This window comes from Salvelinus fontinalis, chromosome 38 (genome assembly GCF_029448725.1).
Source record: "Salvelinus fontinalis isolate EN_2023a chromosome 38, ASM2944872v1, whole genome shotgun sequence".
Taxonomy (NCBI): Eukaryota; Metazoa; Chordata; class Actinopteri; order Salmoniformes; family Salmonidae; genus Salvelinus; species Salvelinus fontinalis.
The window spans coordinates 25,267,238-25,293,539 of NC_074702.1; the positions used below are offsets into that span (position 1 = coordinate 25,267,238).

At 43.7% G+C, this 26,302-nt stretch overlaps 3 protein-coding genes across 6 annotated transcripts; 2 read left to right on the plus strand and 1 right to left on the minus strand.

Moving 5' to 3' along the window:
* The first annotated feature begins 11 nt into the window (after window positions 1-11).
* Window positions 12-3,700, plus strand: ccdc105 (coiled-coil domain containing 105). 2 transcript variants are annotated; one of them, XR_008756703.1, is made up of 8 exons: window positions 12-731; window positions 945-1,229; window positions 1,415-1,519; window positions 1,765-1,930; window positions 2,281-2,447; window positions 2,521-2,624; window positions 2,803-2,916; window positions 3,098-3,185. XR_008756703.1 is itself a non-coding variant. In XM_055903362.1 (8 exons), the coding sequence occupies exons 1-8, from the start codon at window positions 468-470 to the stop codon at window positions 3,293-3,295; spliced, it is 1,395 nt and encodes a 464-aa protein (XP_055759337.1). In that variant the 5' UTR covers window positions 12-467; the 3' UTR covers window positions 3,296-3,700. The 2 variants fall into 2 exon arrangements, 1 of the variants encoding a protein (XP_055759337.1); XM_055903362.1 differs by having other exon boundaries at window positions 2,521-2,616; window positions 3,098-3,700.
* A 2,505-nt stretch (window positions 3,701-6,205) lies between these two features.
* LOC129837712 (zona pellucida sperm-binding protein 3-like) lies at window positions 6,206-9,177 on the plus strand. Its single transcript, XM_055904099.1, has 8 exons — window positions 6,206-6,761; window positions 6,848-6,963; window positions 7,143-7,243; window positions 7,360-7,534; window positions 7,943-8,054; window positions 8,317-8,429; window positions 8,559-8,632; window positions 8,881-9,177. The coding sequence occupies exons 1-8, from the start codon at window positions 6,279-6,281 to the stop codon at window positions 9,114-9,116; spliced, it is 1,410 nt and encodes a 469-aa protein (XP_055760074.1). The 5' UTR covers window positions 6,206-6,278; the 3' UTR covers window positions 9,117-9,177.
* Window positions 9,178-9,249: 72 nt separating this feature from the next.
* Window positions 9,250-25,744, minus strand: LOC129837459 (Friend leukemia integration 1 transcription factor-like). 3 transcript variants are annotated; one of them, XM_055903624.1, is made up of 10 exons: window positions 25,568-25,744; window positions 18,990-19,195; window positions 18,285-18,454; window positions 16,666-16,869; window positions 16,476-16,550; window positions 11,821-11,892; window positions 11,509-11,571; window positions 11,327-11,374; window positions 10,917-11,000; window positions 9,250-10,347 (listed from the first exon to the last, which is right to left on the minus strand). In XM_055903624.1, exons 1-10 carry the CDS (start codon window positions 25,583-25,585, stop codon window positions 9,827-9,829), a joined length of 1,461 nt encoding a protein of 486 aa, XP_055759599.1. In that variant the 5' UTR covers window positions 25,586-25,744; the 3' UTR covers window positions 9,250-9,826. The 3 variants fall into 3 exon arrangements, with proteins under 3 accessions (XP_055759599.1, XP_055759601.1, XP_055759600.1); XM_055903626.1 differs by lacking the exon at window positions 25,568-25,744 and adding an exon at window positions 25,011-25,524; XM_055903625.1 differs by lacking the exon at window positions 10,917-11,000.
* Between the last annotated feature and the right edge of the window lie 558 nt (window positions 25,745-26,302).

The window sequence follows — 26,302 nt, forward strand, 5'->3', positions numbered from 1 at the left end:
CCCGCGGGTGTCTAATATGCTCTGTACTTCACACTCGGAATATGATCCCCAGTAAACGGTCATGGCTAGAAGGGATCCAGTGTTTGTCAGAATGTTCTTATTGTAGCCGGTTTAGGAGAGCTTACGCAGTAGGTTAGAATTAACGTGGCAGTTGAGAATTAGGATAAGGTCAGGAAAAGGGTTAGGGTTAGTTTAAAAAATAAAATAAAAATTTGACGTAAATTTGACAAAAGCTGGATCCCATTTAGACATGACCTCACCCCACAACTGACTGACCTATTGTCCAATCACAAGCAGGACCATGGTTTCTGGTTACTTGGAAACTGTTGCTTTGGAGATGATATTTCAACTCTAGTTTATTTGGCCCTTGGGGGGTTGAGGGGAACTTTTCGTAATTAGTAGCTTAATCAAAAGAGACTTGGTAGTTAAAAATATATATATTTTTAAGAGGCTTGAGTAAATAGAAAATGCCTGTTCAGTCAGTTCCCCTCGCCTCTGTGACGATAGGACCGCAGTCCTGGCGAGATGATACGATGCACTCTATACGGCGAGCGGAACACTTGGTGCGGCAAACCTACGCAGGACGGCCGGGGTCTATCAGCCGTGCGCGGAGCTGTAGCGCCACCGCGTTTACCCCGAGGCGCACAGACACAATTGAAGTGGTTGGAGGTGGTGATACTAATGATGCTTTGTGCAAGAATAAACTCAGACCCCAAAACACAGGGACAATGGTGAGAGTTTAATATTTTAAAGTTATGATGAATTCAATTAATAGTGAATGAATGTGCACTATTTTAAATCATGTTGGCTATATAAGCTTTAGCCTAAAATGTATGTTGGTGGTAATTGCTGTTTTGCGAAATAATGCAATCACAGTTTATGAAATTAAGTTATATATTGTTGTATATGTAGACTTCAATGTCATTATCTTATGTCATGTTTAGTTCCCATATGCTACCACCACCACATTTGTGGGCCCGTTTCCCCCTCCCTGCTTCCGAGAGCAGTGTGCAGAGGCCAGTGTCGGAGTAGCAAGGGAGTACATGCGCAGTGTGAGGGAAGTGGAGGGCGAGATACGTAGACAAGCTGGCCGGGTGGCACATGAATGCGTTAAACTGGAGCGGGAGAGAGGCCTCCTGGAGAGGATGCTGAGGAGCCTGAGATGTGAAATGCTGATCAACAAGAAGAGTGTGGACGGAAGGACCATAAGACCAGCTACTACTGAGACTGTGAGTTCAGTGTGTGCAGTGCATGTATCACAACTTAATTTATTTGTGTTAATTTCATATTTCCACCTGACCCCAAGTTATTCTGCCCAGTATTGCTTTGCTGGACTACACTAGGCCTATATGGATTCTAATCTACTGTATGGCTATGAGAAAAAAAACACTTCAGATGATTGTTCTGTTTCCAGGGCAGAGACGGAGCAGACCATTTGCTGGAGTGTGAAAAGAGAGAACTCACTGAGCTGAAACAGGAGCTGGAGAGCACTCTGAGGAGCACACTAGCACAACTACAGGTGATGACATCTAACTGCTAGAGGCCGGGTTACTGTAAAAACACTATGACAAATGCTAATGTACACAGGGCTTTATAAAATAAATGTGATTGCTCGCATTCTCTCTTTTTATGGTTTTCAGTGGATACAGGTGACTAGGGTTATGATTATGCCTATTCAAGAAAGTTGTTGAGATATCCCTTGATTTGCTATTGATATACCTGTAAAAAAGCCCTTATTTCTCTCTCTCTCCTTGCCATGTATAGACCCTGGGTCAGTGCAGTAGGCAGCTGCTGGACTGTGCCAGTGAGAGAGCGCGTGTTCTAGAGCTTCTACCACACACTGGCTCTGGCTCTCTCTCCGCAGGGGGACATGGAACTCCCTCCCAAGGCCTCATAAAACTGCCAGAGCCAATCGCCCCCTTCACTCCCGGTGCTATGTCAATAACATACTGTACTAATGTAACACAGTTTATGGCACTGTATTGACGTCACCTTGTCCCATATAGTGCCTATTGTGGTTACACTTTGTTTTATTGTCAGTGATTCACCTAGTTTTTGTCTTAGACTCGACATGGTGACAGTGTAATAACATAATAGTTACATAATAGCCACTCATTTATTTATTTGGGATTTATTTAAACCAGCAGCTGTAGGCTTACCATTTGCTAGTTAGTCCCACAAATTGCCCATTTCTACTATACACTCTTAGTGGATACTAGGCAAATATCAGCTAAAACAGGTCTGAAAAATAAAGAATTACCCATATCTTTCCCTTCTCAGAATGTAAGCAGGTTCTGGAGTCTTCCACTCTGGCTGTGAACCAATCACAGCTGCTACGAGAAAACATCAGGCAGATGACTGGCAATGCCATCGCCAGGCAAAAAGCTGCCCACCGTACTGTCAATGAAGCTCTGGTAAAGAAAATAGCTGAGACAGTCACTCTGAAGGTACAGCATGGGACATACAGTAGTATTTAACATTTAAAAGTCAAAATAGTAAAACTCTCATTCTCTCGCACAGCAAAATCTTACAACTATGTCTGCAGCCACCAGGCAGGCCATTTTCCGCAAACAGAGGCAGCTGAACTGCATTCGTCACAGCCACGACAGAGCACTGGTCAGTATGTGAGTGGAACTGTCTGTAAGCTTTGTCATGGATAAGCATGTGCATTGGAGATAGTGTCTGTATCTGTGCTGATTTGGTAAAGAAAGAGCCACTAACGTTGGTTGGTTGTAATAATGTTGATAGTGGGTGACTTCACTACTCCACCCCTATCTTCCTATGTTGTCATGTGTTTTCCAGGGCCCTGAGTACAGTGGGGATATATTTTCCAGAGAGAAACTGAACAGGCCTATAGTAAAGGTTTACCACAGACACCCTGGGACCCAGTTACCTGAGGCTGCTCATCTCATACAGGTAACTAACGACCTTCCTCTAAAAATTAACATGAGTGACACTCTCTTATTATGTACTTGGCCATTTACTGTAGTAGACTCACATTTCTGTGCAAGTCTTCCATTGACATCAATCCATGATTTATGCAATTGTCGAGTTAAGTGCTTGCTCTCATGTTCTGAGTCTTGTGTTTTTCTCTCAGGGTAGTTCTGTGTTGAGACGCTGCCTGCTGTCCTCTGAAGAGGAGCTCTCCAGGCTGCAGGGCACATGTCTGCAGCTGGTGGCCAACCTGCACGGCAAGAGGGCCGCAGAGCAGGTGGACTCTGCTGTGGTCAGGCTGCGGCGGCAGCTGGTCGACAGACGAGCAATGCCCACTTTCCTCCAACAGGGGTTGTACTAAACTCATTATGTAGTGCATGACTCAATTCCTCTTTCCTCAATGTTTCCTCTCTCTTTGGCTCCTTCTCAAAATGCATTGGAGGAGAAGATCAGAGGGAAGAAAGATCTAAGGTTCATCTTCCCTCTGATCTTCTCCTCCAATGCGTTTTGAGAAGTAGATGAGGAGAGGAATCAAGGAAAGAGAAGAGCCTGAATCTATAGTTGTATACAAACGGCATGTGCGTTTTCGCCTGGATATGAAGTGAAAGATGGACCAATGTGCTGAAAAGGGACCATTTAAACAAGATATTAGGAAGGTGTGTTTTTTAACCAAGTCATGTGTGGCATCTCAACCCTCGATTAACCACATTTCTGCATTACACCATTAATGTGTACTTGAAATAAACAAACAGTATTTCTCTGCAAACTCAGCCCCATTGCTTATTGTTTGGGAGTCCCTCAGAGCAGAAATGTGCATGGGTTTTATTGGCATGTACTTGATCTCCTTGTCATACTGGCATTTCTTACAGCTTGGCATCTATATTGCGAATTGAATATGTTCAGCATCGACTGCATTAGAATCACAATCAGTTTACTGTACTGTTTATGTTCAACGTCACCTGTGAATATATGTATACTGTTAAAGTCCAGTCTTCATCGCCCCCTCCTCTTCAGTCCGAGTCATAAGACGGCAAGTCACTTGACAGTCCTGCCTCTAAACTTCATGTTTTTCATTAAGAAATATGGGATGATTCAATAAGCCTCTTCTTTAGTGAGTGGTTACGGAATACTTGTATGAAGGTCCTCTATACACGTCAAAGCAGTACTGTAGATTTCAGCAATATATTTCTGTATCTTCCTTGCAATACACACTATTTAACTGAATACTCAGATAGTTTGTATCTACTTTAGTATTTATGCAGATTCCAGTGTACACTTGACAATCAGCCATGGCGGAGGAGTGACTTCAGTCTTATCACTGGGCGGATAATGTCCTAATTGAATCAGATGTGTTGGGGTGGGGAGATAATTAAGGTAGCCTCTCGTTTTCCTAGATACTATCTTCAGATCTGAGCAGACGATGCATGAAGAGAGAGAAGACTAAAAGTACTGGCATAATACCATAGGTTTGTACAGACGCATCCCCAGAAAGGACTACATCAACACATTTTCTGGATAAGAGAAGGTTGCAATAAGTTATTGTTCTTTAGATGATCTAGAATAACTAGATAACGAGAAGACAGAAAGGTCTTGAGGAGCTGGGAAAGCAGTCAAATCAAAGGGAATACAGGATATTGTCTTTGTTTGGAGAGAGACAAAAAAACAAGTGATGTCGCAGCTTCTATGCCATCTGCTTTTACTGTGTCTGGTACCATCTGTGGGTAAGTGGAAGAGAAAGGAGTTAGAAATGGAATACTTATATTGCAATGTATCATGTACTGTGTTTGTGTGTGCATCCATGTGTGTTTATGGGAGAAGCTAATTGGTGTTTAGCTTTGTATATTGACTTGTGCATTGTTACATTAACAACATTGTTTAAGCTCCTCCCACCCATTTCCATCATACGACTGTAGCTCCTTCCTTAGGTAATATTGTCAGTGAAGATTATCAATCAAAAATCTCTACTATCCTTCAGTCCCTGCACCAAACTTTCGTTTTAATTTGTTCTTAGTGTAATCAATATCTTTCTCTTTCAGTTCCTCTGTTTTGCGTCACCTGTGTCTTCCCTGCCATCTCCCCACTGGACTGTATCAAGTTCCCTCAGAATTGTCCTCCAGGTCAGCTATGTCTGTCCAGAAAAGCTGTGGGGGAGCGCGGTGAGAGCTCCTTTAGTTACATACATTGTGTTTGTGTGCCCGCAAGTTTGTGATTGAGTGTGTACAAATAACACCATTAATGTAACGCTAACTCGGTCATAAACACTTTAATCTACAGGAGAGTTCAGTGTGAAGCTCTATGAGAAGAGCTGTGTCCTCCGCCCTGTGTGGCCTGACTGGTGAGAAGTACGCCATGGGCGTCAACTTCACCTTTACCAATGAATGCTGTTCCACCCACCTGTGTAATGGGGCCGCAGCCCCCTCTGCCTTCTACTGGACTGGCTCTGCTCTAACTCTCCTCCCATTCACTCTCTCACTGTGATTTACCCATCTTTAAATATAATGCTACTGCCGCTAAATTCATAAGGAAACCATGACCACATTCAGTTGGCCAGCGTCGTCGAAACGTTTCAGATATAAATGTGATGAATAGAGCTGGCATGATTCCTTGTTCTAATTGTCGGAGAGGCATGTTTGTTATACATACCGTATTTCTATCTGTCCGTTCCAAAACGTTGTATTCTGCTGAATTTAACACATATGTGTGCTTTCTGTACATTAAATATATTTTCCATTGAACTGACCATTTTCTAGAGATGAGCAAACACACACATGGTTTTTGCTCAATGTAAAAATGTGCTTAACACTTATTTTACACCTAGGCATATAATTAACAATATCCCACATTTATCTGTCATGAAAGTTGAAAATGAGAGCTAACAACATACAAAGCATGCACTGTATGGATAATAACTTGTCTGTATATAATCTATAATTGTCTATTTGTATTTTCTTCATTTTTATAGGCCCTGACTATTTTTGTCTAGTCTATAAAAACGTATAGGCAGGCATAATCATCTATAATATTATAATATCCAATTTATCTAATATTTTCCCTGCAGTTCAAATGGCCTCGGTGGCACGAGCGTTGTGCGACTAGGTCTCCAACAGGTGTTTTTGATTCTGGCTCATTCTGCAAGGAATATTGCGCGTTCACATTCTAGTTGGAACTAGGAAACTCGGAAAAATTCGATTTGCCAACTGGTTGTACACGTGCGGTGATCAACGAATCAGCAAGTCGGAAATGTCTAAGCTTCCTAGTTCCGACTAGTATTTGAACGCGGCATACCTATGGATATGAATTGACGCAGGGCCTGATTTTGCTCGAGTTATTGTACAATTTGGTACATGAATATAGATATGTTTTATATTTTCAACTTGGCCTTTTTGTTCCTTTTGCATTCTCTAAGAGCAGAGGGAGGCTCAAATGAACGCCAGTCATTTATAAAACCTTCTGTGAAGTTATTACTCACCGAAGACTCGCCTTCTTACCTCGAACTACCTGTGTTCCAGCACTCAAGGGGGCCGCTGGTAGACAAGGAACATTTCTCTCCAGTCCGTGGAACTGGACATGAACAATTACCGGATAAAGTTAGGAAAATACTGATCCCGGTGTACCCAACAAAGAAGCCCGCTGATCCAAAAAGTCAAGCCCGCGAAGTGATAACACTTTGTAAGATCAACAAGATGTTCGTGCAGGTAAAGAAACATATTTTGGGCTCCGGGGGTTCACCGTCTCAACTAACACTCGGAACATGCCAAACCAATAAATCTACAAAAGATTCCCTCATCTTCGAATACGACCTCGGCCTCTGTGGGAGCAAGCGCTCGGTAAGGTTTGTCAGCATTCACAGGCCTACATTTCCCAGAAGTACCTTGTTGATATTGACGTAAGCCTACTGATCTTCAATAAACAGCTAGTAAATAATCGTGTGGCCTACTCCAACACTCTCCGATATGACCCTCCGAAGCTCCAAGGGCCTATCAGACGAGCTGCACCATTCACCTTGCGAGTTGTCTGTCACTTCAACAGGTGACTTGCAGTATTTACACTATTTTATGATGGATTGATGTTTACCTTGAGTTCATGTCACTGGAGGGGTTATCAGTTCATACAAAGAAAAGGACATAAATGATAGCAGGTTGGCACAACATTTTAAAAGTTGATTCATAGTCGATGCCAATTATTTACATTTGCTTATTTCTTTCCAGATATCATTACTCCTACAAAATAGGCTACATGCTGAACGTGGTACACAAGGTCTCTAAACCAATGAAGAACAGAACCCGTTCCATGCTCACTGCACGTAATGGTAGGGTATAGATGAGTCATTGATTACAGTAAATGAGTAGTCCTCATGTTATAGAATGTACTTAAATGAGCCCTCAGGTAATTGAAAGATCTGACTACTCATTCTTTCTCCCTCAGCTCAATGGGAGAGACTTGCCCCATCCGATGGGTACTCTATGGGAAAGCCCATGTACTTTCAGGCTGAAGTGCCTTCCCTGTCTAAAGATGGACGTCTCTATGTCCACTCATGTAATGTGACTATTAAGCAGTCACACTCCTCTACGCCTCAGTTTACTGTCATTGACCATTTTGGGTAATGTAGACGTACAGTATGCCAGATCACTTCTATCAGTATCATTTGCACAGTACTTTGCTTTTAGAGGCAATCTGTAGCTGAAACAATAACAAAGAAAATCCCCGCCCATGTTTTGGCAAAAATGTGAAGGATGGGGCTGGAGAAATGTAACCACTCTCAAATTCATAGAGCGAGCAATAGATGCAAGTACTGCCCATCTGTGATATCCAAATGATAGTTTTGGGTTCTGATGTTGTACCACAGTTGAACTAGGCTCATGCAGCATTGATAAGTTATATTCTTCAAGAATATATGGGTATATATCATTCATTTATAATTCCAAAGATGAATGTAGCAATTGCAGATTGACCCTTTAAAAAAAAAAAGGAACTTCTTGTATTTAACAGTAATCTATTTTCTGCTCAGGTGCATGGTTGAGAGCAGAAACAATAGTGGCTCCAGATTCATCCCATATAAAAGGAATGTTGTGAGGTTTACCATGGATGCTTTTCTGTTTCAGGGAATGACAGCAGGGCAGGTATGTTAAGGATGCACTCCGTTCGTAATATGCAACAGTAACCATAGTCAACTGACCAGTAGTTGAACTTGAGTGCTATGCCCTTGTTAGATTTCCTATGCAATACATGGCCTTCATCAAGCATTATGACTACTGAGCTTAATCTTTTTCTTTCCCTTGTCTATGCAATTAATTTTACTGAGGTCCTCTGACACTACATTGCATTGGAAGAAGTATGTACATAAGTATGCAAACTGTAGATTCTGTGCCACATTTGAATCAGCTCGAGCCGCCTCTTCAGCCACAGCAGCTCTACATGCACTGTGCTATGTCTGTGGGGAGGTCTGTCCCCTCTTCAACTGCGAAGGCCTGCACCTACGATTCTGCAGCAGGGGGGTAAGCCCTGCTAATACTAAAGCTGCCTGATACTTTATCCATAGAGGCCCTGCAAAAGATGATAGAAAACCATGAATAATAGAAACAAGACTCATGTTGCTCTGACATGTCTTGGTCTGGTCCTATCAGATGGAAGGAGCTGTATGGAGCTTCTTCAGTCTGCTCCTGTTGTGAGTCCACATGTAGCTCTGCTGTCCCCTCTGGTGAGTACTGTGCCTACAAGTGTATCTTTGCATTTACTTACTGTTGGGTTTTGGGAGGTTGTTTTGGTCGAGTACTTTTTTGCATTTGTAAAGATGGCCTCATTATGATATGAATAATTTTCATTTGGAAAGCCATTTTCAAATATTTACACACAAGGCTTATTAGCCTGCCACCATCAATGAGTATCAATTTATTCAGTCTGTGTCGGTGAGGATGTTTGGCATCTAACTCGCTCTGTGTACTCTAGCCACCACCAAGATGGTCACCAGCAAGTCGTGGTCGGTGGAATACAACACAAAGCCTGCTCTGACCCAGGAGGTGATGACAACCTCACAGCCCGAGACCATGGTGGAGGGGCAGTTAGGTGTGAGGCAGGTGGAGAGACTTAAAGAGAGACCTGTGAAGGGATTTGCTGTTGTGGAAGTGGAGCAGGTCTCTGAACCACACAGAACATTCGAGGAGTTCTTTGGTGTGGACAAATAGACAGCAAGTGTGGTCACTGCCCGATGTTCATGTCGATAATTCACCTTGGCAATAAAACAAATTACTGATACACCATCGAGTTAATATTTTTGTCAGTTAAAATTATCAATGGTTTGGAGAAAAGGAGACCAACTCAAATATATAAGTTCCTTTTATTAGCATTACTACAGGGGTAAATGTTTTATTGCTACAATTGTATGACACATTCTGTACAATGATACGTTTACAAATGTTAGATCAATGAATATAGTAGTTGCGATCAAGACCTCATAACAGTTTTAGCACTTCGCACACTCAGTGACTTTCCCCTTTAAGTCCTTCAATGACCTCAATGACATAAACAAAATACTTACCTACTTGAAAAACATGGTTTTCAAACAACTGAATCACAGGCTATAATATGAACAAATTCTCAACCTCCATAGTTGAGAAATTCAAGAAGGCAGAACCTTCATGGCTATCCCTTGGTCTCTACTAGTCACCATTGCTTCTTCACATTGTTACCCTCTTCCTTTTGCCTATCTTATGGTGCCTCTGCTTGAAGATGTGACGTGAGCGTTATTGTCCATTTTACATTCTGTACTAACAAAACTCGCATAGCGTTACAACCTAATTTAGATGTAAAGACCAGATACATTGTGGATGGTATCTTGGATATCAGTCTGTTTCAGAAAGCTCTGCCATCCAGTCTAGTGCAAGACACCCATACCTCAATAGTATGAGCTCAGGTGGGAGTGAGTCCCCGGGTGCCTTGGCATGGGAGACCCGGGATACATTGGGCTGGTTGAGTTCCAGTAAGTTGGCGACGGCCCGAAAAAGTTCCCAGGGGACACGGGCATAGGGGCGGCATGCGTGTTCATGAAGTTAATTTTTGGCTGGTGGCTGTGGTAGGGCTGGGCATAAGATACCTCAGTCTGATACTTAACAATGCCCCCCTCTCCGCCGTGGCTCTGGTGGGCCTGTGAGATGCCCTGGAAGTCAAACTTGTAGGCGTAGCGCTTGCCGTGCACCTTGGTCATGATGTTCTTGTCGTAATAGTAGCGCAGGGCGCGGCTCAGCTTGTCGTAGTTCATGTTGGGCTTGCTCTTGCGCTCGCCCCAACGCTTGGCCACCTCGTCCGGGTCGGTCATCTTGAACTCGCCGTTGTTGCCCTCCCAGGTGATGATGCTGGAGTTGTTGCTGTCCGACAGCAGCTCCAGCAGGAACTGCCACAGCTGGATCTGTCCAGAGCCTTGGAAGAGAAACGGGACAGGGGGTGAGGGGAATGGATGCATCAAAGGCCTGGATTCTGTTAAAGCGAGCAAGATCTCTTTCTGAAATGCTTCTCTTAAGAGTAGGATTGTTTGTAGATTAGTGTAGTTTTATCCATACACAATTCATTTTTCTGTATTTGTACTTGAATATCCTTATCTACTATTGTGTGATTTTCATTTCATTCTTTATGTGATCTGCACAGAACACCGTAAGAATTATTACTGTGAATCATTGTCATTTTTATTTGTGTCAATTAATCCCGTAAGGGATAGTTTGCCAACTGGCAATTTGACACAAATACAATTACATTTATTCACATGCAGTTTCATTCATGCACCATTGCTATCTCCTTCTCGTGGACTATTTTGCTATTGTCATATCAATCTATGTCCCATGGGTGTCTGTGTCTGAGAATATAACTTGCATAAGAGATACCACCAGGATTCTAAATACATTTTCAAGTTTGAACTATTTCTGCAAATGTGACCTTTTTCACTGTGTGTCATGGAGAGAGACAGAACGTGGGTGGACCAGGCAGAAACCTACCCACAGGCCTGTGAGCGCTGGGGTCAGGCAGCCTGTATGAACTGTGTTTGCCTGTTCGTTTCTTGGAGTGGAGGGCCTGGCCTTCTGTGAGGAGATACAGAATTAATTCTGTCAAACAGGGTCATTCTGGTTAACGGGAGACAATAATTAAAATGTTTCAGCCTAGTTTTGCTGAGGGTGAATGTATAATGCTATCGTCTAGGTGGACATTTTTGTCAATGTGTTATCCCAGACCGGGAATGTATGACTTAATTGTTCTCTTTTTAAGGAATACCTCTGCCCTCTTCTCCTATTCAATCTATTTGAGTGTTACAGTTCATGACACCAAAGCAGACAGTGTAAAGGCCACATTTGTCACCACCTTTTTGGTTCACCAGTTTAACATGGTGCATTATGGGATATGCTCTCACCTGGGTTGGCTAGACGACTGCTGATGGGACCTAATGCTTGGTATGGGTCTGCAAGGAAATTTAAGGGTTGGAAAGGTTAGATTGTTCTGTTAAGACATTGTTGGCTTGACTATGGTACAAAGGTTATACCAGTGTTACAACAAACTAGGATCAGGAAATGAGAAAGCAGTACAGATGCACACCTTGCACAATTCTCGGCGGAGGCTCTGTGACTCTGGTGCTGTGTTGGTGCTCCATCTGAGAACCTAAATCATAAACATGATGTATTTATCAGCATGATGAAAACATGTTGATAAGTTCTGTTTACTCTTAGTTTTCTCTATCATTATTATTCCATCTTGAACTACAAAATGCTTGACCAAATGAATTTATTCTGCCTCCACTGTAGTAATAATTTCTAGAACTAATATCTGATAACTATTAGTATGAATCTGCCTTAGTGCTCACAAGAAATGTAAAGCACTGAGAATGAGATGTGACGTCGGTTATTGTACCTTTGGTTACTGCAGGCAGCATGGGGTTCGATGACCAGCTGTTCCTTCTGCCTATCTCCTCATAGCTGTTCTCTGCTCAAAAAGAATGGAGGGTGAGACGAGGCATCCACAGGAAGAAAGTTCAGACAGGGGTAGCAGGGTGAATCCATTTGAATTCCATCACTTTTTGACAGCATCCCTTTTGATTTAAACAAAACTTTCCATAAAATGTTTGTACATGGAAGAAGTAGTCAGAAAGTTACATTTTGGACTTGAATAGCAAAACATTTAGGAGATAAAGGTGCTCAAAGTTGACCCATTTTGCATACCCCACCATACCATGAGACATCCATGTTTACATCACCAGAAAGTATAAACATGATATCAGCTAAAAGCTTATAAAAAGGTTTTTCAAACTGTTTTCAAATAAATTAGATTTTTAAATGAAAATGGACTTGAAGTTAATTATCTAAAAACGCGTAAGCTCATTCTTCATATATGCATATGTTGTAGATTAGACCCTACTTTACATCATGAGGTTTTTGTGTTGTTCCCGCCATTGGTTGAGACAACATGCTCTTGAATACAGGGTTGGTGTCAATCATAGAAATAGAATGGACCTATATTTGAATATGAAACAAATTGGAGTTTCAGCGTTTTTTGATCATTTATGTTTCAGGTTAAATTACATTTTTATTTTCAAGAAAGTATAAAATAGTTTGACAACACTGTTTGTAAGCTTTTAAATGATAGCAATCTCAACCGTTTCTGTTCCAGTGATGAAGACATAGCTGTCTCATGGTGGGGTTTGTAAAATAGGTCAACTTTGAGCACCTTTATCTCTTGAACGTTTTTGCATTTGGGTCCAAAAAGTAACTTAGTGAGAACTTCTACAATGGGCAAATATGTATGGAATGTTTCGTTCAAATCAAAAGGGGGACTGTCAAAAGTGATTGAATTCAAGTATTTACCCAGCAACCATAGAAGGAAGCATTTTTTCCCAAACACAATCATGGTATCTGTAATGGCAGCCTTCCTCCTCTTCACGAGAAAAGGAGGTGTAGCAAGGATCGGACCAACACGCAACGTAGCCAGTGCTCAACATGTTTAATTAAACGATAAACAGTGAACACTTACAAATACAAAATAACAAAATGTGGCAAACCGATACAGCCCTATCTGGTGCAGAGAAAACACAAAGACAGGAAACAACCACCCACAAACCCCAACACAAAACAAGCCACCTATATATGATTCCCAATCAGAGACAACACAAAACACCTGCCTCTGATTGAGAATCATATTAGGCCAAACATAGAAACAGACAAACTAGACACACAACATAGAATGCCCACCCAGCTCACGTCCTGACCAACACTAAAACAAGCAAAACACACAAGAACTATGGTCAGAACGTGACAGTACCCCCCCTCCTGAGGTGCGGACTCCGAACGCACCCCCTAAAACTCTAGGGGAGGGTCTGGGTGGGCATCTGTCCGCGGTGGCGGCTCCGGCGCTGGACATGGACACCACTCCACCATTGTCTTTGTCCTACTCCTTAGCGTCCTTTGAGTGGCGACCCTCGCCGCCGACCTTGGCCTAGGAACCCTCACAAAGGGCCCCATCAGACTGAGGAGACAGCTCGGGACCGAGAGGTAGCTCCGGACCGAGAGGTAGCTCCGGACCGAGAGGTAGCTCCGGACCGAGAGGTAGCTCCGGACCGAGAGGTAGCTCCGGATTGAATGGCAGCTCCTGACTGGCGGGCGGCTCAAGACTGGCGGGCGGCTCCTGACTGGCTGGCGGCACTGGTGGCTCCTGACTGGCTGGCGGCTCCTGACTGGCTGGCGGCTCTGGCGGCTCCTGACTGGCTGGCGGCTCTGGCGGCTCCTGACTGGCTGGCGGCTCTGGCGGCTCCTGACTGGCTGGCGGCTCCTGACTGGCTGGCGGCGCTGGCGGCTCCTGACTGGCTGGCGGCTCTGGCGGCTCCTGACTGGCTGGCGGCTCTGGCGGCTCCTGACTGGCTGGCGGCTCCTGACTGGCTGGCGGCTCTGGCGGCTCCTGACTGGCTGGCGGCTCTGGCGGCTCCTGACTGGCTGGCGGATCAGGCGGCTCCTGACTGGCTGGCGGATCAGGCGGCTCCTGACTGGCTGGCGGATCAGGCGGCTCCTGACTGGCTGGCGGCTCCTGACTGGCTGGCGGCTCAGACGGCGCTGGGCAGGCGGGCGGATCAGACGGCGCTGGGCAGGCGGGCGGATCAGGCGGCGCTGGGCAGGCGGGCGGATCAGGCGGCGCTGGGCAGGCGGGCGGATCAGGCGGCGCTGGGCAGGCGGGCGGATCAGGCGGCGCTGGGCAGGCGGGCGGCTCAGGCGGCGCTGGGCAGGCGGGCGGCTCAGGCGGCGCTGGGCAGGCGGGCGGCTCAGGCGGCGCTGGGCAGGCGGGCGGCTCAGGCGGCGCTGGGCAGGCGGGCGGCTCAGACCTGCTGAGGCGCACAGTAGGCCTGGTGCGTGTTGCCGGAACTGGTGGTACCGATTTGTAGACACGCACCTCAAGGCTAGTGCGGGGAGCAGGAACAGGGCACACTGGACTCTCGAGGCGCACTGTACACCTGGTGCGTGGTACCGGCACTGGTGGTACCGGGCTGAGGGCACGCACCTCAGGGCGAGTGCGTGGAGAAGGAACAGTGCGTAAAGGGCTCTGGATACGCACAGTAAGCTTGGTGCGTGGTGTAGGCACTGGTGTTACTGGGCTGGGGCGAGGAGGTGGCGCCGGATATACCGGATCGTGAAGGCGTACAGGAGCTCTTAAGCACCGAGCCTGCCCAACCTTACCTGGTTTAATGCTCCCCGTAGCCAGGCCAGTGCGGCGAGGTGGAATAGCCCGCACTGGGCTGTGCTGGCGAACCGGGGACACCATGCGTAAGGCTGGTGCCATCTACACCGGCCCGAGGAGACGTACTGGAGACCAGATATGTTGAGCCGGCTTCATGGCACCTGGCTCGATGCCCACTTTAGCCCGGCCGATACGTGGAGCTGGGATGTACCGCACCGGGCCATACACACGTACAGGAGACACCGTGCGCCTTTACGCATAACACAGTGTCTGCCCGTTCTCTCGCTCTCCACGGCAAGCCCGGGAAGTTGGCGCAGGTCTCCTACCTGACTTCGCCACACTCCCCTTTATCCCCCCCCCCCCCAAGAAACTTTTGGGGTTTCTTCTCGGGCTTCCTGGCCAGCCATGTTCCCTCATAACACCGGTTCACCTTCGCGGCTGCTTCCGCTCTCCTAGCTGCCTCCACCTGTTCCCATGGAAGGCGATCCTTACCAGCCAGGATCTCCTCCCATGTGTAGCAACCCTTTCCGTCCAACACCTCTTCCCAAGTCCATTCCTCCTGGTACCGCTGCTGCTGCCACTGCCGCCCATTGCTACGCTGCTTGGTCCGAGATTGGTGGGTGGTTCTGTAACGGCAGCCTTCCTCCTCTTTACGAGAAGAGGAGGTGTAGCAGGGATCGGACCAACACGCAGCGTAGCCAGTGCTCAACATGTTTAATTAAACGATAAACAGTGAACACTTACAAATACAAAATGTGGCAAACCGATACAGCCCTATCTGGTGCAGAGAAAACACAAAGACAGGAAACAACCACCCACAAACCCCAACACAAAACAAGCCACCTATATATGATTCCCAATCAGAGACAACACAAAACACCTGCCTCTGATTGAGAACCATATTAGGCCAAACATAGAAACAGACAAACTAGACACACAACATAGAATGCCCACCCAGCTCACTTCCTGACCAACACTAAAACAAGCAAAACACACAAGAACTATGGTCAGAACGTGACAGTATCAAGAATTGCTTCTACTTCACCAGTTGCATGTCCGATTACTAGGACAATTTAGTTGCTAATGTCAGCCTGCGGTACCTCGGAGGGCCTTCAACTTGACATACTACATGAGGGGTCAACACTGACCTAGCTTGCAACGTAATTTCCCAGAGTTTCTCAAACTGCGCATGCAATGTTTCCAAAAACCCCTCCCATGTAGCAAGATGGGGACACACTGAAATGATACTTCCTGATCATCAAATGCACCACTGAGCATTCCCATAGCAAACAATGGGGTATCGTCATCGATTGCTTAGTCCATAGTTTTTTTACAGTCTATGGAAGGAAGCCCAAAAACTGAGATTTGAGTGATTTGAAGCAGCCAGAAGAAAACAGACAGAGCTGAAGATGGTCCAGTATTCCTTGGGATGAGTGTCCTTTTGACCGTGCCACCTCTGTTGCCACTAGATTGTCAATTGTGTCCCAAAGTGGGACCCATACTCGTCCATTTCTCTGCCGGTGCAGCTGTTTCCTGTCTGAAACTGACTTGAGTCGTGGACTCGTCAAAGAGTCATCAACTCAGGGAAACGCTCCGCCAAAAAACTTTAAAGCGCTCTAAACTATAATCTGAAATGGCAACTCAACACTACATTTTGAAGTATTTGATCTGCCTCAGAGAGGTTTGAATAGATTATTCCTGACACAAAACCCCTCCATTTTAATCCCCTTCTCATTTTAAGGCTGTTTATCTCAATGCTCGCTAGCTCCAGGTTCTTTATGCATGCAGTTTAAGGATTTTACACTGTCACTGTTCTTGGTAATGAGTTGTGAAATTAATTGTCTTACCTGATTTAACCTGTAGTCTGGGTTGTTGCTGTGTGTTGTTGGTTGGAGTTGTGGGGTAGGAGAAAGTAGGGCTGCCTAAAAAGAGATTCAAAGAAGGTTACAAAATGGATACATAGATCAGTTATGTCCTCATGCAGTATGAAAATAGTCATATGAAAGGTTTCTACGAGTCCCAGGCCGTAACCCTTACTCTGTCGGAGGTAATTGAGGTGGCCGAGCAGGATGTCCGTGTTGTAGGCGGACGTGAGGTGCATCATATCCTCCTTGGTCATCTTGCAGAGGGCCTTGCCCTCCAGTGTGTGGAAGTGCATGATGTCCACCTCCTCCAGGCTGTACTCCTTGATGGCCCAGTCCAGCCACTGGCGCACATGGTCCTGGGTCCACACCTCAGGGTCTGGGACCAGGAGGAAGAGGAGGACAGGGAGAGAAGGAAGAGAGATTGGTAAGTTGTGGTAACAGGAGGTTGTTGTAACCCACACAGACCCATCATCTCATAAAGTTGAGAAGTTACTCTTTTGAGTAAAAAAAAGGTTTAATGTTTTCTTCTCCTCAAATGAAACTAAAGGTGTTTTTAAATGTACAGTAAGAACCCAAAGATGATGTATGGACCTCATGAATATCCCAAAATATCAGACTGTAGTTTGGAGACGCCTCTGTCTGTACCCTAGGGCATGGGTTCCCAAACTGTTTTGCTTTGTGACCCAGCAATTGAGTTGTCTTTTGAGATGCGACCCACCATAAGGGTTGAGCGGTGAAAAAAAACAGACACAGACCAAATTATAAGTAAAACATATCTTGGCAGCGGAGAGAAAATGTTGCAGTTTCATAGCTAATCTCCTACAATTCCATGCATTTTGACATGGCTAATGCTGTGTTCTTATGCTCAAACATTACAAAATCAACGGGGGCTGATTGTCTAGCTTTTATTTAGTTGATTGTTAATATTCAAAGATTATAGGCTTTTATTAAAAAATAAAAAGGTCCTTTATATTTTCTACATACTTTCTATTTGGTTTAAGTTTACACTGAAAGTGTTTTCATCCGGTGTCCCAGTAGTGGGTCCTGACCCAGAGTATGGGAACCACTGCCTTAGGGCAGGGATCATCAACTAGATCATCAACTTTTATTTTTGTTGAGCGGATGGTCAGGGGGCTGGAACATAATTACAAATCATTTGTTGACTGCAAATTGACCGCAAGATGCCCAAACGGATATATTTGATTAAAACAATTTCAAACCTTGCTTACATTTTTATTATCTATTATGTGTGGGAATACTTTAACAGATTTCCAAAATGTAAATCGCTTGTAGCTGATTTGCTGGTGTTTTTATACATTTTTTATGTCCCAAAATAAAAAATACTTTTATCAATGTTTTTGTGTTCAGAACTTGGGGGGATGGGGCCCTGCCCTAGGGTCTTCATTGTCCTTGTTTAACACAGCTGTGATGTAATATCCGTGTATTATCATGGCCACTAGAATAGCTTGGCCTGTGTGACTCAGGCTAAGAATCAAACCTTGTAGTCTTGTCTATTAATTGTATAGATTTAACACACCTAATGTCTCATGTTTGGAATGTCATCTTAGGTGGAATCTCCCAACAATGACTCACTGGCTGGATTCCATTCCAAAAATGTGCTTTCTTCCCAGTCCCTAAAATCTGCTCTTAATGGCTGACTCCCAAATGATGGAAGATCATTTAACAAGTGAAGGCAATATGATGGGAACACCATCCCAGCCTATTCTCTTCGCAGATCCTTGTGTGCCTTAGGATCTGGGCACCCCTCCGCTGAGTGTGTTGGCACCTCACCTGCGGGCACTATGACTCTCTTCTCCTCTGTGGCGCTGTTGGGCGGGGTGGCAGTCTGGGGGCTGGCGCGGGGCTCAGGGTATGAGGCCTGGTAGGCCAGCTGACCCCCTTCGTTGCTGCTCATGTGTCTGGAGCGTTTGGTCACACTGCAGTCCACAGGGGACTCACGACTGTTGAGAGAGAGAATAGGGAGATGAGTAATATTCTGGTATGATTCTGTGTGATCCTGTTGCAGTATTTATGATGGTGATGGTAAACTCTTGAATGTAAAAAAATATATAACACTAAATAAGTGGGAATGTGGTGAATAAGTGGGAATGTGGTACATATATTTAACACTAAATGAGTGGGAATATGGTGTGTATATATAACACTAAATGAGTGGGAATGTGGTGTGTATATATAACACTAAATGAGTGGGAATGTGGTGTATATTTAACACTAAATGAGTGGGAATGTGGTGTATATATAACACTAAATGAGTGGGAATGTGGTGTATATATAACACTAAATGAGTGGGAATGTGGTGTATATATAACACTAAATGAGTGGGAATGTGGTGTATATATAACACTAAATGAGTGGGAATGTGGTGTATTTATAACACTAAATGAGTGGGAATGTGGTGTATATATATATATATATATATATATAACACTAAATAAGTGGTATAACTTCTCTCAAAGACTGCTAATTGTGATGCACCTGGTTCCGTTGATGTGCTCTCCTCTCTTCCCAGGGTTCTGTGCTCCTGGCCCGGCCCACTCCGGCTCGGTGGGTTCTTGGCTCTCTTCGGAGGCCTGGCTGAAGCTTCCCGGTGACGTCATCTCGCCCTTCATGTGCATGGTCGTGGCGGCAGGGAAGGGCGACTCGAAAATGGACTGGTCCTCGCTCACCACGGACAGTGCTTCCTGCCGGCATGGACAAACAGTGGAGTCAGCGGTTACGGTAAGTATGGGCCACAACTAGTCATGTGATGATGGTAGCCAGGAAACTGCTCACACCTCTGAGGTTTTTCCACACTACGTTGAATGGAACACGCATGATGAAATTTTATACCCTAATGAGTCTTGTTCTACTGATGAAGGATTTATTAATTCACGTTTCTAACTTTGTCATGGTCCAGATGTCTTTAGAATATGTGATTGGGGACTTGAGGAATATTACATGGAAAATAGACGATTGTGGCATGAAGTTTATAAATCACTGTCATTATTGATCAATTTAGCTGTACTATAATGTTTGATTGCAGTTACTTGCGGAACACTGGCATCGACGTTTGGAGAAATGAGAGCTTCCGTGATCTTTGTCACAGTTTTAATTCGTTGGGATTGGGGTGATGGGGGGGAGTTTGGTGGAGTCAGATCAAGATTTGAGACGCTTTCTTTGTGCTGCTTCCTGTGTTTAACGCTGACAAAGGCCCCCAAACTCCAAACTATTCTTCAAGATGGCACTCTTGTGTGTGTGTGTGTGTGTGTGTGTCTGCGAGGGAGTGTTGTGTCTATACAGTGGGTAAGGATAGGCCTTGTTTTTGAGTCTTTGTGTGGGTAAGTATATATGTGTAGGTCTAAGTGCGTGTGTGTTTAGAGGACTTCACTATTGTCTTTGTGGCTCGTACGTCAGTGCCGGGCGTTTTCGGTGGCCCACAGGAAATCTGGCCCCCATGTGCAGAGAAACCTTTTGGCACAGGCCAAGGGAAAGGAAACAGAGGGGGGCCACAGTGTAAAGATGTGGCTCATTTTAAAGCTGGAAAACAACCTAGGGTTGATGAAGGTAGGGGAGGATTGGGTACGTCGGACAGCAAGAATACACAGCCTTGATTGAAGTTCAAAGTCCCGCTCTTCCATTGTGTTACCTGAGCAATGTAAAGTGTTTCATGCATGGTACACATTTAGTGGCATTTCCTTCTTCAGACTAACAGTGACAGGGCTGTTAGCTATAGCAACATTGTAGCTTAATTGAATGACATTGATATATCAAACTGGCATAATATTATTTCAGTACTGATACTGAAATGTTAGTACATGTGATGTTTGTTTTCAGTGGTAGAGGAACAACACGTCACAGGTCCACCACACTTTCCTCCCTGACCGTTATCCTCGCTCTCTCCTCTCTTTCTGTCTCTTTCCTCTCGCTTCTCTCTTTCTTCTCCCTGTCTGTCTCCCTCCTCCTCTCATGTTGTGCAGAGGCCCTGACAGCAGAAGTGAAACTAAGGGCTGAGCTGAGAAGAGGTTGAGGCTGAGCAGCAACGATTCATGGAAAGGGTCAAGGGCCATTCTCATATTGTAATGTTATGCATTGGAGTGATCAATTGTTGAACTTCTTATCTTTCATTAGTTTCATTCATTGTTTCAATGGCGTGTTTGTGCATTCACAGTTCACAGCCACAAGCTCATACACCTGCTCTTTCTCTCTCGCCCCCCCCCCCCCCCCCCCCCCCCCCGCTCACTCCCTCTCCCTCTAGCTTGCAAACTGACACAAATATACCGAATGTGGCCTGACCGCCAATGCCACAACAAACTTCCTGTTCAATGAGTTTCGTAGAAGCTAGGCCCTGTTGCTGAGGGACACAAAATAGTTTTGAAAACAATTGTGTCTGCACACACACAGCATACACACTACAAACACACATTTTAAAGTCCTGTCAGTTCTGCTGTCAAAGTGAAAATCTTTTTTTTGTTCAGCATATTTGTGCATTATCACACTTAGGCCATTTTAATCTATTGAAAGGTTTGTACTGAATGTACTAGGCCCACCTGAGGCTAATACTAGATACTGCCATAAAACGGGCTGTTGAACAAAATACAAACGCCAACAGAACCATACACAGGCAGAACATGTAGGACTGTAAGTTAGAAGTCTTGTCTCAGGTTCAGCTGCTTAATGGTTGATGGTTAGCAGCACATCAGATAATCATCTTGTGAATCAGCCACATAGGGTGGTGCTCACACAGTTCACCAATAGTGACACATCCTTGTACCACAACCATGTACTACCAACTGTTGTGAAACATCCTCGCATTCACAACAGAGCTCTAGCTTAATAACCTCCACTGGAACTAAAGCACAGTGCAAAAGCTAACAAACATTTACTTGTCCAACACCTGCTTCCCACCTAATCTCTTTTACAGTTCCTAGATACAGTTGAAGTCGGAAGTTTACAAAACTAGTTTTTCAACCACTCCACAAATGTATTGTTAACAAACTATAGTTTTGGCAAATTGGTTAGGACACAAGTAATTTTTCCAACAATTGTTTACAGACAGATTATTTCACTGTATCACAATTCTAGTGGGTCAGAAGTTTACATGCACTAAGTTGACTGTGCCTTTAAACAGCTTGGAAAATTACAGAAAAATTATGTCATGGCTTTAGAAACTTCTGATAGGCTAATTAACATAATTTGCGTCAATTGGAGGTGTACCTGTGGATGTTTTTCAAGGCCTACCTTCAAACTCAGTGCCTCTTTGCTTGATATCATGGGAAAATCAAAATAAATCAGCCAAGACCTCAGACAAAAAATGGTAGACCGCCACAAGTCTGGTTCCTCCTTGGGAGCAATTTTTAAATGCCTGAAGGTACCACATTCATCTGTACAAACAATAGCACACAAGTATAAACACCATTGGACCACGCAGCCGTCATACCGCTCTGGAAGGAGATGCGTTCTGTCTCCTAGAGATGAACGTACTTTGGTGCGAAAAGTGCAAATCAATCGCAGAACAACAGCAAAGGACCTTGTGAAGATGCTGGAGGAAACATGTACAAAAGTATCTATATCCTCAGTAAAACGAGTCCTATATCGACATAACCTGAAAGGCTGCCCAGCAAGGAAGAAGCCACTGCTCCAAAACCTCCTTAAAAATCCACACTATGGTTTTCAACTGCACAGGGGGACAAAGATCGTACTTTTTGGAGAAATGTCCTCTGGTCTGATGAAACAGAAATAGAACTGTTTGGCCATAATGACCATCGTTATGTTTAGAGGAAAAAAGGGGGAGGCTTGCAAGCCGAAGAACACCATCCCAAACGTGAAGCACGGGGGTGGCAGCATCATGTTGTGGGGGTGTTTTGCTGCAGGGGGGACTGGTGCACTTCACAAAATAGATGGCATCATGAGGTAGGAAAATTATGTGGATATATTGAAGCAACATCTCAAGACATCAGTCAGGAAGTTGAAGCTTGGTCGAAAATGGGTCTTCCAAATAGACAATGACCCCAAGCATACTTCCAAAGTTGTGGCAAAATAGTTTAAGGACAACAAAGTCAAGGGATTGGAGTGGCCAACACAAAGCCCTGACCTCAGTCCTATAGAAAATTTGTGGGCAGAACTGGAAAAGCGTGTGTGAGCATGGAGGCCTTACAAACCTGACTCAGTAACACCAGCGCTGTCAGGAGGAATGGGACAAAATTCACCCAACTTATTGTGGGAAGCTTGTGGAAGGCTACCTGAAATGTTTGACCCACGTTAAACAATTTAAAGGCAATCCTTCCAAATACTAATTGAGTGTATGTAAACTTCTGACCCACTGGGAATGTGATGAAAGAAATAAAAGCTGAAATAAATCATTCTCTCTACTATTATTCTGACATTTCACATTCTTAAAATAAAGTGGTGGTCCTAACTGACCGAAGACAGGGAATTTTTACTAGGATTAAATGTCAGGAATTGTGAAAAACTGAGTTTAAATGTATTTGGCTAAGGTGTATGTAAACTTTCGACTTCAACTGTATATCTTTGATTCACAAGGGAGACTGATTACTAGTCTAAACCAAATGCATTGCAGTCTACTTACCTAACTATGATTAGATTAACTTTTGTTCCATATCATTGCTGAAGTTGATTTTATGTTGTGAATGTATTTTAGCTTTGATCTGTGCTTATGGTGCCTTTCCACAGAGGCCTCGAATTGCAAAGAGTTTGTCTACCAAGGTGAATGTTCATTGCCAAACAAGAAAAGATTGACTCTGCTAAATATTCATTCGTCTATGATTTTAAAGAGTCAATGGATAAAAAGTGTACATTTAAAAAATGATGCTATTGTTTATCACAATTTAAATGAATAAATAATTGCCTATTGAATCCAGAGCCATATATCAAGAAACTGTTTGTTTTGCTTATTGTATGCAGTTGATCACTAATTCACTACGGTGATCCATGTAACATGTGACCAACTCTGTCCTCAATATGGTGTAGAGGCCAAGAAAGCAGAAGTAGAGGTTGAATCGAGCTGATTTTGCAAAGGTCTGCAGCAGCTGCTCCTTCAACATGCAAAAACATGTGGTTTTCACAACTTTTGATATGGCGACATCATGGCTTCTGTTACATGGCTTTTAGACAGTAGAAAAATAAAGCAAGTACTATAGCTGCCAATAATAAAGGATACACATGGCGTATGAGCACGGTCGTCTTAGGTATATTCAGAGTTCATGTATTCACATCTAAAACAATGCAGTGCCTCGACACATCCAGTGACTTGATTCTGTTTTGCAAAGTCTCCGTTGCCTTTTTCGTGTGGATGGAGCGGAAATGTGTGCGGAAAGTCTGAGGTTTGAGACAGGAAGCCTGCAGAGCTCAGATAACGACACCTGACAAGCGCTCCTGTTTGCAGTTCAGGCCTCTATATTCTTTAAATAGCTTTGTGACAAAAACAACTGACTTTATCTGGATGTTTTAGAAAATATCCATGTTTCAGTAGATGGGCCTTCATATTTAAGTTTTAAAAGTGTATGTGTGTCTGTGTGCGCGCGCTCCTAAATTACGCTCTCTATGTCACTGTAATAACATCAATTTTCAGTAACCAGAAGTAGCCTATGTATTCCCTCCCTCAGGTTATCCAAATAGTAGCATAAGTATGTTAGTCCTATATGTTGTAATAGCTGTAGGGTATGAAGAAAAGTAATGATAATTTCGTTATACGTTTCTGGAAGTGATTTGACTTCAGTGGACGAGAAACAGGATGGACACCTGCAATGCGTGAAAGTAGGCTAAAGTTGTTGGTCCAAAATATATACATTTTAATCAAGTTTAATAACATTTTAATGTAAATGGCTTATTCCAATGCCTTAGCTACTTCAAAATATTATCAACATGGTTGAGGAACCAATTTCAAAACCTGTTAAATCGTTTATTTCGTTTCGTTATTAGCCTCTAAATTGATATGTTTCATTCTGCAAATAGGCTGAATTGATCGTGAGGTTTATAACCTTGGCAGAACATCCATTCGTTGTTTTGGTGCCTTTTTTCTCAAAGTTGAAGGTCCTTGTTGTTTTACAGAACAAGCTATTTAATCAGGCGCTACATATTTTTGTCGAACTATTCGTTAACTGTTTCGTTAAATTCACCCTATTATGTGAAAATAATAATCAGTATTGCTATAACAAGGAATACCTCAATACGTTATATTTGTAATTGATGCTGTTCCGTTGTCTTGGTCATGGTTTGTGCCCCACCTTCATGACAAAAATGCGTTTCAGAACCATTAGATTAGTCAATAATTTATCTATTCCAATAACAGTTAGGCTACATATAGTAGCCTAGTTATTCGCATCAATTTCGGTAAGCTTTAGATCGTCTTTACATTACTCCATTTTAATCATTCGATTAAAGAATAAGAATTTCCTGAAGTCCTTTTGTTTAATTGGATAAAATAATCCTAACAGTAATTCATATGTGGTGGTAATGATGATTTAATGTTTAAATAAATGAATGTAAAATATGAAATACCAGTCATCTCATGGATTTCGATCCTCCAACTCTATGGAAAGTGGCCTTATACTCCAAATGCGTTCAATGGCGCCAAGACACCTGCCACGAGAGCGCTCCAATAAACTTGTACTGATCAATATTCCTTATATGCTGTGTAATGTGCCTCAAATGTGTCGTCTTTATCATCAATTGGGACAGGTGCATCACATCTTTAAATCACCTTTAACTTTCTTTAAACTAGCATATGTGCTTTTAACCCAGGAACCTCTGCATTAAACTTGATTAAACGAAACAATTAAAATAGCGAGTTTTGCGCGCCCCTTTTACGCGTGCAGTGCTGGACACCATTTCGTTTTTAATCGGTGTGTAAAGATGTAGTGGTTACTTGTGTTATTAAAGAGCCGACATACAACCACGAACGGGAAGGAAGAGGAAATTTTGTACAAGAAGGAAAGAGTGGGGACCTCGCATCACCGCTTTGCCTCTCTCACTCAGCAAACAGACGTGCTAACCGACTCAGTGGGTGGCTGCGTATCGTTTTCACAAGCGACATTAAAACCAGTTCAATCGCCTACCTTTATCGTACAGTCCATTGTAGCAGTCACTCAGTCGTTGATTCTCATTTAGTCATTTAAACACGTTATAACTAGTCTGGATAGCCTGACTGAATCGCATCAACCCATACACAAGCGCATTTACCCTTTGGCGCAAACCATTGCAGCAACAATTCTTGCTTAGTCCATAACCGGATGGCAGCTTTTTTTTCTCTCTCTCAATCTAAATTGGGAAGTGAAGTCACTCCAACAACGCATTAGGGCTGGGTCCCTACTGGTGAAACGAAGTCCTTTTTAATTTCTTACAACATTGCACACACAAACCTGCTGATTAGCCTACAAACCAACGATGACAATCTTCCTAATCTGACTGTGCCTAAAAGTTGATCAGGCTGATGATTGGACATAGAGCAATAAAGGTGCAGATAGGGTTGAGCTTCTATAGGCTTTGCTCCGAGTGTTGTTATCATTCAGCAATGTTTTGAGAAATATTTATTGCCATCATGCATTTTGAGGTGCACTAACACATTACATCATGTGTGTTCCAAGCAACATGTAATTTACAAATGAATGTAGGCCTATTTCTAATTTGTTCTTGGGCATTGTTGAGATTAAATACATTCATTTTGCATTCAAAAGCCTGTTGCTTGCAACTTTCTAACTTGAATAGCCTCACCATAATAACCATAGTGGTAATGAACATTGTATAGCCTTCCTGTAGTTTTTCTAAATATGACTCCGGAAATTGCAACTGAT